Source organism: Alternaria viburni, assembly GCF_023758015.1.
Source record: "Alternaria viburni strain BMP 2772 chromosome Unknown scaffold_20, whole genome shotgun sequence".
Taxonomy (NCBI): Eukaryota; Fungi; Ascomycota; class Dothideomycetes; order Pleosporales; family Pleosporaceae; genus Alternaria; species Alternaria viburni.
In genome coordinates this window covers 445,634-457,977 of record NW_026055789.1, presented here as the reverse complement: position 1 = coordinate 457,977, position 12,344 = coordinate 445,634, and the positions used below count along the sequence as shown (strand labels likewise).

Below are 12,344 nucleotides of genomic sequence, written 5' to 3'. Positions count from 1 at the left end.
CCTCAACAGCGGCACGTCATAAACTTCTGCAAAAACATACAAGCGGAGGAATACGTCGCCGTAGAAAGCTGAAATTGATGTTTCCTGGCGGTAATCTGTGATGCTATTAGCATGTAAAGCGCAGCAGCAAGTAGCGCAGTAATGTACTTCTTGGAACCAGCCAGTCAGGGTTGCTGTTAGGCTTCCTATACCTCGCATTCTCCGTCTCCGTAGTGTCGATCGGGGTAGAGTTCTCATGCCGTGTGGCTTGCGCGTATAGCCAATCCTGGTACAGGCGGAATATGTCTGCCCTGGTATCAGGCAAACTTATTGACCACACCTCTGTTTCGAGGAGGGGACCCCCAAATGCTTTGCGAAAATATCCTGAGTAGAAACATGCGATATCTTTGTGCACTGTGACGACAATGTCATCAAGATCAAGGCGAACAGTGACGTGCGCTTGGCTTATCGTGCTATCGGTACGGATCAGTTTGGTTGACCAATCGAGGGGTCAATAGTTATGATTCGGGTTAGAGCTTGCTGGATTTGATGAGACTCACGAGAATGTCGGACGTTTGGACTTGTGGCTGGTCAGTTGGGCTTCGGCTGGTCTCTTAGCAGCATTTTCCATGGTTGTTATGGTGACTTTGAAAAGGGCCAGCGAATTGATCCAGTCTCGCTCGCGAGTTTTATGGAGAGATATGGGGATTGAGCTGTGACTGAAGGGATAGTTTGGGTACAGGTTCTGATGTTACGAGCTGAACAGAGATTTCGGGGCACCTCGGGAAGTGTTGAAGCTTGACGCGTGCGACTATTTGAGACTAGCGCGACTTCGACGCGTCTTCGGCCCTATTGCCATCTTCGCATGCAACATCTGTTCTAGTATTGATCATGAACAGGCAGCTCGGTAGTCGTTCAGACCGGTGTCAACACACGTACATGGATTTGTTGAGGTCTCGACCCATATACCCAGGTAAGAGCAGGCCTATGGATACAGGTTGACGCGTGAGATGACTACAGTCTCAGCTCAACCACCGTGGAGCAAGATCTCATAGTCATCGTATGCTTCCAAATCTTCCCAAATGCTTACGGGTGGCTCCATTTGTGACCTACCATCCACTCCTCGGGGAATTGTGAATGAAAAGGTCGAATCTGATGGCAGTCCAACACCGGCCGACGAGGGCATCGCCTTATCTTCTTTCTTTTCCAACATGTCAGGCTCATACTTTGGGTTTTCCTCCGTCTGCGCATGTGACTTTGACTCCAGCATCGCATCCTCCATATCGTAAACCTCGCTCATGCATGCTCGCAGAAAGCTAGAGAACCAAAGTCCTTCTTTCTGCTGTCTCATCTTGCAGGCCGCAATCGCTTCTTTATCACCCTTGTGCTCGTGGAAGTTGCAAGAGTCACAATTCTCTTCCTTAAGCTTTCGTTTGATTGAGCCACCTTTCACAGGAATAGCGACCAACAACAGATCGATCATGAACGACTTGGGATGGGCTTCCCACTTTTCTTGAGTCATATTCCCGGCATTTACTGCGTACCTTGTGACAGCGTATTGGCAAAGGGGGGAAGTAGAGGGTAGGTTACGGTATAGTCTGTTGACGAGGTCTGATTTCCATAGGTCTACACAACCATTGTTGTGGCCGTTGTAGGTTACAAGCTCGACTAGTAATGTCATCATATCCTTTCGCAGCTGTGGTGTATCATAGAAGTCGGCAAAGAGGTACAGGCTAACGAACGTTTTCAGATACTTGTGGCGCTTTTGAAATAGGAATTCTTATCGAGTTAGCTCCAATCAGATCTGGTCGACGGCGTATCTCACCTTCTGTTGCTACCCAGTCGGCGGCTTTTGACCAAGGTTTTGGCGGCGCAGACACAGGAGCGGTAGGTTCCTCACCGGCTATTCAGTCGTCAGTTTCAGCTGATCACATCGGGAAACTTCGCATTTTAAGCTGATGTACCTTCTCCATCTTTCACCGATTCACTCTTTGGAGTGCTTTGGTTACCAACGCAGTCTACTGACCAGACAGTGGACCGTCCATATAGCCAAAATTGGAACAGTCTCATTGTCGAGGCTGTTACACCCCCAATAGAAATCGATCTGTCTTTCGACTCGCGAAACTCAGACTTGAACGCTGCGGCAAAGTAAGGCGATTGAGAGCATAGTGACTCTCTATGTAGCATGTATGTCTGCGGACCCTCATCGTCACCATCACCATCAATGTTGATCGTAACGAAGGTCTGGTCCCGGGATCTTGTCATCAAACTTAGTCTATAATCGTTCACAATGGATGATATGGTCGAAACCATGTCGTGTTTGTAGGTTACAATGAAAGGTTCGCTTGCCCTAGATAGGCACGTACAGTAAGGCTGGTCTATTCCGCTTCATCTGCGCGGCCGAGGATGAATCAGGTTTTTCCATCATGACATGCACACACTGGAGGTATGTGTATGCCGGATAACAGAAAGCTCGTATTGGATCGACGGTAAATGGCGTTCACTGTTGAGGTTCGCGGAGTGTGCATGCGCGATGGAAGGGAAAAGGCGGTGGAACACGCCAGGCGCACCACGTGCTAACGGCTTTTGTGTTAGCGCATCTTCCACATCGCGCAACCACGGAGCGACGGCGATCACGACACTATCTTCACTTCAGACCAACTTCAACATTACACCGTCGACTCGACGTTTCCGGTCCCCAAATCACCGCGAGCTAGGGGCCTCCTCTTGTGGCGACCTACTAACTTTCCGCCACCCTTGAACATGGACGATGCGTCGGCTACTTGACGCCCCGAAAGTAGGCAGAGGAGCTACTCAGGAAACAGCCGCATGTGTATTCTCTGACTCGAGGTAACATCGCTACGTTGAAAAGAAAGACTACAAGCAAATTACCCTACCTTCGGCGACGGCAAGCTACAGCCACAACATCATCTCCCACACAACCACTCACAGACCGCGCGTAATTCTCCTGAACGCACACACATTGCACCCCTACAGCCGGCGACACAAAGTCCCGGAAAGAGAAAACATGGGGCATGGACACGCCGCTCCCGTAAGCGTACCGCAAAGCATGCCTACACATGGCGAGACGCACCCGTAAAAAGCACCCACTCGAGCAGGCCCAGGGATACTTCTTCGAGCTTTCTAGCGCGAAGCTACACATGCACCCTGATTTTTTTCTTCCCACCACATACCACATAATCGTACGACATGCTGGCACATAGTTCAAGCCGTAAGCGAGAGGTACCAATCGGCAGCCCTCCGAACGGGTGCTCCCATGACGGCTTTTTGGCGCAAGCTACCTGCCCAACCGTGAGATATAACAACTTCAGATCGCCGATTGGCGAAGAGTACCATTTCCCACCCCTCCAACCCACCAAGGCAACGGCCACTGGACACTCCGTGCCATCTGAACTTCACATTCCCCCCATTTCAAATACCCAGATTACCACCCCCAAGTAGCAAGTATGCATTAGTGACAGTAATCAAAGGACATGGCAAAGAAGGATTCCGAAGTGGCTGAATGGTAATTGATCTCGCTACCGCAGCCCCCCCGAAGCCTTCAAGCCGGCATCGACAAGCCAGCCGCTCATACCACCATCACCCCCAAGTCTACCCACCATCCACAGCCCCATGATCTACAACGCTCGCCTCGCACTGCATTTACAAAAAGACTATACGCACAGCCCCACACTCCACGTGTCTATCGTCCAAAAGTCCACCACCTACATTCCCATCCCCACCCATCCACCCTCCCCACGCACAGACACCGTTCCCTCAAACCAGCAAGTCCACACACCGCGTAGATCAACGTGGCTTCCACCCTTCCTCCACCGCCTTCCCCCCTCCGACATCCTCCTCCGACTCCGAAGCCAACGCGGTCTCCATCCCGCAATCCCGCACGCAACCGTGCCACACTCAAGTCAAGTCAAGTGAGGCACAGTCGGACCCGCAGCACCGACTTCCGCAATCCCAGTCCCTTCCCAAATCTAGACCGTGCTCGCGAGGGACTGATGTGTAATTGTACGGCGTAGTCGCTTCTGAAACAAGCGCGGTGGCCGGGTGTGACGTAAGGATTGCGGCGGGGCGAGGTGAGATGGTTGTTTGAGCAGGGGGACGGGGCACGTGAGACGGAAGGATTTGGGGCAGGGGGAGTGTTGGTATGACGGGTTGCTGGGGTGTGTGAGTTGTGTGAGGGGGGTGTTGGTATGATGGTTATATGTACTGTGATATGATGGTCTTGATGTGTTGATCGTATGTCTCTTGGGATTTGCATGCGTGATGGGATGGGGTGGTGTTTCATCCTGAGTGCTGGTTTCTAAGAGTGTAATGACATAACGTGTGTGCGAACTGGATGCAGAGTATGTGTGTTGGTCATCATAGTAAGCATACGAAAGGTCACGATAGCAATGGCATGCGAAGTCAAGAAGTGCAGTTATGCGTTTTGCATTGAGTTTCAATATTATACACACGCCGCCTCACGAAGAGGAAGACGCAAACCACCAAGCTACCTGCATATCCGAGAGATGTATCGACGATATGCGTATACGTGCGCTTCAAATGGTGTCCCAGTCCGCCATCAAACAACTTTTGCAACAAAGCAAGCCATGCCGCCAAGGATATATCCAACAGAGCGCTGAACGACGACGACAACGAGCAAACAGATCGGAGCGCAAGGGAAAAGAAAGAATAAAAGGGAAAAACGTGAAACGATGAGACAAAAAAAGAAGGGTACTCATGTTCGTAGTGTTGTGTCGTCAGCCAACCCCTCAAAAAGCCAAAATCCGGTGGTATCACCATCCCCTAGCTCCGAAGGCTGGAAAAGAAAAAGCAAGAACAAATGCAGTGCGGACATCGTGAATGTATGCCGGACAGAGGAAAACAGACACCGGTCTAAGAGATTAAACGCGAAGACAAGAAGATGAACAAGAAAAACAGCAGACTGGTATCCTTCTAGATGGCTGCGACATTGATTGCGCCGAAATGCTCATTTCACATGTGTGACGTCGTGACAGGGTATGCTCAGTAGTGGCTACCGGCCATGAGGCTGTGTTGTGGTGGCGCCATGGTCATACCAAGTCCTGGGCCAGGAATGTCGTTGATGGAGTGCGACAGACCGAGGTACTCGTTGCCGGAATCAGGCGAAAGCTCATCGGCGAGCGAGTGGAGGTGGTCTTCCTCGCCCTCGAGGTCGTCTTCTTCTTGGTAGTCACTCAGCGGCTCGCCGTCAGCGCGGGGCTCGTGTGTGCGACGATGTCTAATGAATTAATTAGTATGTGGTTTTCGGTTGGGCGGTAAACAGGGTACATACTGGGCAAGGTTGTCTGAGCGCGAGAAGGCCTTGTTGCACAACGGGCAAACGTATGGTCGTTCTTGTGTGTGGGTGCGTACGTGTCTAAGCGCCAGGGTCAGCGTCTATGCAAAACAACGAATAAAGTGGAGGCCCGAATGATCGTGTGGTACAAAAATAGCAAGATGGGAAAATTGCGAGCGCTTACCTCTTGAGGTGTTCTAATCTCTTGAAGAGACGACCGCAGGTGGGGATCGGGCAGGAGTGTGACTTCTGGGGGTACGGGCCGATTTCCATCATGGTGGCACTGCGGGCGCGTCGGAAAACTGGTCCTCCTGCACCAGCGGTACGAGCGACCGCGCTGTGCTGGAGGGGGCTCTCAAAGAGCTCGCCGTTGACCAGAGTGTTCAGATCGTCGTGATGCAGCGAAGCGGACTGCGGCTCGGGGCTCTCCTCAACAGTGTTGAGTGGGGTACCCTGGCGGGACATGTCCATGTGAGGCTTCTGCTCAGGCATCTGGGGGTAGCTCGCGCCGTTGGTGCTGTTGGGCGAGTTGTGGTTTGACTCATCAACCTCGGCAAGGGGAACGACTGAGCTCGACATTGATCGCCTCAGGTCACTTGGGCGGTGAACCTGGTGAGCACCTGCACCGGAAGCGGTGACAGCAGCGGCGATACCAGCGGAAAGGGACGAACGCCTCCTACGTTGCTTATAGGTGGGTGAGCCTTCAATGACGGAGTAGACATTGCCAGGAGCGAATGGCCGGGAAACGCCGGGGTAACCAGAGCCCATCAAGTTTGACGGTGGCATGTTCATGAGAGGGTTGAATGTGTTGGGAACTGGAAGGTCTGGGATAGCGCTGTAGAGACCAGTGTCCTCATTCGCAATGTAAGCAGGCTCAGCACCGAGACCAATCTGGTGTTGAGGTGGGGTCAATGGCTCGAAAGACATGCCGCGAGTGCTGTAGTCCTCGTAGTGAGAAGAGACGAAGGACGGCGCAGGAGAGTACTCCATGTATGCGGGCATGGAGCTGTGGCGCTGGTGAACTTGGGACAAAGGAATGCCGTTGCGGTCGTACTGGAAAGACTGGCTCATCTCGCGCTGCTCCCGGCTCTTGACAACGGGGTTCTGCATGGAAGGTGGCATGGACATTTGCTGGTGGTACTGGGCCATGGGGTCCTCGTGGTGCATTGGTTGCTGCATTGGCTGCTGCATCTGAGGCATGGATTGCTGTACGGGGACCATGGTTGGTGGGGGCATGGAGTCCATTCTTTGCATGTCGGGCGATGTGCTCTGGTACGATGGCTGGACGTTGTTGTTGAAGGACGATGAGTTGGTTTGTTGCGCCTTGGTGAGCTGCTCAAAGAGCGACTGGGATGAGTCAAATTCGAAGGAAAGAGCGGGTTCGCTGACGGCCATGGTGGTCGCTTCTTGGCCCATCTTCTCGCGCTTGAGATCACGCTCAAGGGCATCAAGGAAGAGCCTGTCGTGGGGCACGCTGTACCAGTAGAAAACCTTCTGCTTCTTCTGTGTTCGGATGCAGTTGTTCTTGTACAGGAAGTCAAGGAATGCGCTCTTGGGCTCTTCCAGGGAAGCATCTGTGCCCGATTTCAGGTTGCGCAGATCTGAGAAGATGCCCTCTTCGAACTTCTTCGAGTTCTTGACTGGGCGGCCAAAGGCCTGGAATCTGAATGACAGGCATCGCACGATGTCTGTGCCTGAGATGTGGAAAAGGTTGTTCCTGCGGACTGTGAGATTTTGCATGAATTAATAAAGAACACGGCGCTTACCATAGAACACATGAGACGTATTCGCCTGTTGGTAGCAAGAAGCGGCGGATGTACTGGTCGGGTTGCCAGTCAACGGGTGCTGATATGAGGAAGTACTTGACTGCAGGCGCGTTAGTATGCAGGAGGACCAAGGTCAATGCGCGGGCACGTACGGTTGTCGACCTGCTGCAGGGCAACGACACTGTCCGGCGGGAGGCTTTGCTGGGCGTCCTGGTCTAATAGAAAAGTCTCGGGCGCGACAGAGCGTGCCTGGGGTGGCGGCATCTGCTGGTGGTGTTGGGATGGATACATGGTGCGCTGCAACACGTTCCTCTGTACAGGTGTTTGAAGTGGGAACGTCAGACGCGGTGGCCCTTCTTGGGGTTGGATGGAACACGAGGTTTGGCTCGACGAGGACCTGCCAGGATCGAAAACGAAAGAGTGTCAGGCTATGTTTAAAAGGATAGATAATAAAACGCGACGGTGGTGCGGATAATAAAAACGTGAGGAACCTGCCTCAGATAGCAGTCTCAAGAATTCACCAAGAAGGTACAGCTCTGGGAGGGGGATACGAAACGCAAATCTGAGGGGGCAGCGGCAGCTTTAGGTGTCGGAGGGCGTGTGAAACAGGAGGCTAGTGGTCTCACATTGATCTATTTCCGCACACCAGTCAGCGGCCTGGCCAGTGCAGGTAGCGCGGCCAATTGGGGCGCCGAGGCGAGCGCAGCGGCCAGTTGGCCGGCAGGGGTGCGGGCGACTCGTGCTGCGGCCGTGCATGCCGTGGTGAGCGCAGCGCGAAAGGTTGGCTAATGTGCTGGCCTGGCCGCCCATGCTCTTGACGAAGCGGCTTTTTCTTCTGAATTTGCTCTGGGATCCCCCAACCTTGCTCATCTCCCCGGGCGCATGTTGCTGGGACGCGCGCCCGGGGCAGGTGCGTGCCTGGGCTGCCCTTTCCTTCGCCTTGTTCGCTTTCGCTCGCGCCTTCCTGTCTGTGCCTCTGTGCCTGCTTCCCTGCTGCTGCTCGCCGCCCGCGCCCGCCCTGCGCGCCCTCGGCGCAGAGGCCACTTCCGGCCTAGCCCCGCCAGCCGCAGACACTCGAAAACCTTAACCCTCGCTTGCAGCCCACCACGAGGCCCTCGCGACACAGACGTCCAGTTTGCCCATCTAGAGTATCGATCATCGCGGTCCGATGCCTGCCGCGCTGCTTCATGCCATGGAAAACACGCTGCTTGCGTCAGTTTAGCTTCACGGTCTGGCAGGGAACCCGAGCCCACCTCCAGCGGCCATCGTCATGTGCCCAAGTGCCACCACCACCGCTGCCGGCCCTGCAGAGGCGCAACTCTAACCACCACCTAGAAGCCCGCCGGCCGCCGTCGTCCCATGGTCGCCAGAACGACATGTCGGATTCTGGACAACCGTCGTCCGGCGCACCTTCGACATTCCTTTTTGCCGCATCCGTCCGCTGTCAAGACACGCTGCACTGCCAGTCTGCTACCAGCCATACCCTGATGCCGATGTGAACCATGTTTGCCTACACTTGTACTGCTTCGATGGCCGGCAATCGTGTCGCGCAGAGGATCGATCACCCAAACCGCGCTACCAATGCAGGAACATCACTCTGCAGCTTCGTGCAAATTCGGCCAGTGCGTCACGGGTACATGTCGTCAGTGACCACCACCCAGCCTCGTCGCTGAAGTCATCACTCGTGGCTGGTCCATCGTCCAAGTGTGGTGCGTCTAGATGCAGGAACCAGCAGAAGTAGCACGCTGGGCATGGTTTGATCTTCATCTGAAACGCGCTTTTTAGCCAGCCTGCGGGAGCGGCCATCGCCTCTTGCAAATCTCCCAGCTCATCGTGAAGCAGCATCTGATCCAATCTGTCGCCATCTGCTTGTCACCTCCTCATGTCTGCGGTTGTCATCCACACACTACGAGCGCGGCCTCTGCCACGACTGAAGCCTCTCTGGCCGGCGTGACGCTTCGCTCGCAAGCCAGTGAGATAGCGGACCTCGTTTCAGAACTTACTTTTGGCTAGCCGTTACCCACCGGCCACCGCCGCTCATTGGTCGGGGAACGAATCAAAACCTTCGGCGTCATTCCCTCTCGCGTACAAGCGCTGCTGCAATAGGGCAGCATTACCTAGACATTCATGCGTTATGAAGACCTCATGTCACAGACACCGCGTACGCTCCAAGCTCTTGCTTTGCAATTCATGAGGTGGGGATCTCTGTTAGTGGAGCTGCGCACGCCTGAGCACATGAATGCTGGACTCATAGCACCCCACCATATGCACTCAACGAATCGCATCTCCACACTATTCAACGTTTCTTGACCGATTGCGGACTGTGCGATACTTTCGGTTTACTCATATCCGACACTCGCTCTTGAGCCCACATCGCGGGCGAACCCATATCTGAATCCACGACGCAAACATCGGCGCCGTTTCTGCGGGACTTGTGCGTGACCGTCGACCTGCAGTACCGTTGCCGAAAACAAATGTTCGCGGGGGTGCAGGTGTACTAGTGATGATACGCCTGGCGGAGTAAACAACATTTCGGGTTGGTGTGCAAAGGTACCTGCGTTAGCGGAGCCTGGAGTCGCGCTCCTGAAACTCGTGGCCCTCCGTCCAACTGCCGCAAGCGGACACGAGATGCCGGTCAAAAGTGGAATGGCTTCGCTTCAACGTCGCGTGTGATTAGGAACTGCGTGCGAAATCTGCGCTTGCCCTTATCATGCAGTGATATAGGAGCATTAGGTTAGGAGCGTGGAGTGCGAACCACCACATCAAATATTGAATAACCGTTAGTGCTATTGGAAGTCATGGCCTGCAGCAACAAACAGAACTTGTCCAGCAGAAAAGGGATAGCGATGCGCGTCCGTCGATAAGATGTCTTGAGTAATCGTGCTTTGGCGACTTGGTTCAGGAACAGACGGTGAAGGACGAGTCTGGCAAGTTTAGCCGTTGCGATCGCATCGAATAACCGATGAACCCCCTTTTGCTGTGCAGCATCAAATACCCACGCATAATTCCTACCTCGAAAACTTAAATTGATCCAGTATTCAAGCAGACCTCCTGTGCCACTGTCGCAAGCTTGAGGTTGCTCACTTCTGGCAGGAATGACGAGTCAAGTCAGTGCTCCTCTAAGCTCATGGCAGCGTTGGCAGAACAGCCGAAGCAGGGTCGTTTCCGTGTTTAGGGCGTTGATCTGCCATAACCGTGTATCAGATACTCGGAGGCTGGGTATCAGACTGTCGGCAGTTTCAGGTCCATTTGTCACTTGCAGGAGGGTCCACGAGGACGACGTTGCCAGCGCGTGGCGGGGTGATCAAACTACCCGTGAGTAGTTCTCGCAGGCTCGAGCCTGAGCTGATCTGAAGATCAGTAAATGCTTGGAGATCTCAACGCTAGACAGACACGGAAAGTGTACCTTGGGTTGTGTAACCCGAAGATTTCCCGCACGCTGTGAAGAGCTGGATTCTGCCTTTGCATTACGCTCTTCTGGAACGCTTCTACGTGCTTGACTACTGAGCCCCACTCCGGTCATCGTCATTGCGCAATAGTGTGAGCTGAGTTCATGGCGTGGAGGCAGGACGATTAGAGTTTCTCAGCGGATAATGTGGGCTACTAGCGAAGCGAAGCCACTGGCTGTCCTAGTGTCCTGATGCACGACGCATGACACATGGCAGACCCAAAGTCAATCCCGGAGACAAGCTACTGCAGCCATTGAGAAGGGCGGCCCGTAGCATCGAGAGAAGTGGTGTGCGTTTTCATCAGGGATTGCCGGATCTCACAAGTACTCGAAAACTAGAGATGCCTGTCAACCTGAGCTTAGGGGCGCTGGCTCTAGGAAGATTCCTGTATCATATGCAGACTATGGATGTAGCCAAGAGGTCGTAAACCCGGAGATTAGCAGAGGGTCTGCAACCCCGCCGGAATCGATAGTCGTTGCTTCCATTTACGGACTATGCAACTTCGCAGCAGCGAATCCTCAACCGCTCACGTGGTGGTGCCTGAGTCAATGGCTCACTCCTTTGCTCGGTAAGACCCGGGCGATCAGTAGATCCCGTTCTTGCGACAACTGCGGCTATCGCGACATCTAGACTGAACAACTGACAGTGGCTAGGTTACATGACGAATGTAGAAGTCGGCCGAGGGAGAGTCCAAATGAAGAGGCAAAGAAGAGTGATTTGCGCACCTAGCCATGCAGCAGGGAAGTCCAAGTGCGGAACTTGGAAGAAGTCCCGCGGACCAGTCTGAGACTGACGATGCGTGGAGAAGCGGCTGAACAGCTGAACCAAGCATCCGCAGTGTTTGAACGCATGATGCTCCTGGTAGGCGCGGGATGTCCTCGGCGATGTCGAATGATCGTGGCAAGAGCGCAAGCGTGTGCAGCCACTGGAGTGGATGAGCGGACGAAGACACGCTTGAGCAGCCTTGAGACGTGGAAGCTCAGCCGAGCTGGGCCGTCTACTGCTCATACTTTCTGGGCTGTTTCAACTGCTGCTAACGGTATTCCAGTTCTTCTAGAACGCAGCCAAGGTGTCAACTCAATGTTGAGCAGCTGTTCGCACCACGAGTGTCAGTCCCCGTAGTCGCTGCTGGTGGCGTCGTCTAGGATGCGTCAGGTCGTTCGATGTGAAAAGTTTGAGACCCTGGAGATGCGTCTATCGATATCACTAGGATATTGCCCGCAGTATCGCCGCGAGGTGACTAGGCGTTTCCTCTGGCGAGCCTACGAATACGCTGTACAGCCCGCTGCTTTGGATCGACGTGTTGGGGTGGCGAGTCTCAAGTATATGAACGTACTGCATGCAAGTGAGTTTCCCTAGCGTCTGCATAGACGTTGTTGACCGGATGAGGGTACAGTTTCTTCATTAGCAACGATAATGTGTGTGGCAAAAATAGATCTGCGCTGATAACTCGCAAGCCATCTTTTGTGGCGGAAATCATCGCCTCGTCTTTCTTTGATCAGATTGCAATGTAGTCGTCTCATCCTGTAGAAGATGTGAAGAGAGGAAGTGAAGACAGCGTTTGTAAGACAGCTTCTGCTTTTGTCGCTAGTGGCTCTTGGCAAACTCCGACGCCCGGGCGGCAGCTGCGAGCTTCAAGCTCACCCTCAGCGCGACCGCAAACACGCGAATGCATCAGCGTCGATGATTTCTTCACTCACGGCGAGGGCCTACACACCTTGTCGCACAATTTCAGCTTTCTCAGAAGCTTCTCTCAGCCTAAGAACGCTTTCGCGGCGTGCACAGCATCCGCAAGCTTTGTGCTCGGCCTCCTCACGTGCTTCTTGTACCTGGAGT

The 12,344-nt window shown here is 53.8% G+C and overlaps 2 protein-coding genes across 2 annotated transcripts; both read right to left on the bottom strand.

Moving 5' to 3' along the window:
• Window positions 1-1,006: 1,006 nt before the first annotated feature.
• On the bottom strand, window positions 1,007-1,660 carry J4E79_008507 (uncharacterized protein; the record flags this gene model as incomplete). Its single annotated transcript, XM_049357364.1, has 1 exon — window positions 1,007-1,660. The coding sequence occupies one exon, from the start codon at window positions 1,658-1,660 to the stop codon at window positions 1,007-1,009; it is 654 nt and encodes a 217-aa protein (XP_049208262.1).
• A 3,341-nt stretch (window positions 1,661-5,001) lies between these two features.
• Window positions 5,002-7,350, bottom strand: J4E79_008506 (uncharacterized protein; the record flags this gene model as incomplete). Its single annotated transcript, XM_049357363.1, has 5 exons — window positions 5,002-5,236; window positions 5,291-5,374; window positions 5,478-7,010; window positions 7,060-7,159; window positions 7,212-7,350. The coding sequence occupies 5 exons, from the start codon at window positions 7,348-7,350 to the stop codon at window positions 5,002-5,004; spliced, it is 2,091 nt and encodes a 696-aa protein (XP_049208261.1).
• Between the last annotated feature and the right edge of the window lie 4,994 nt (window positions 7,351-12,344).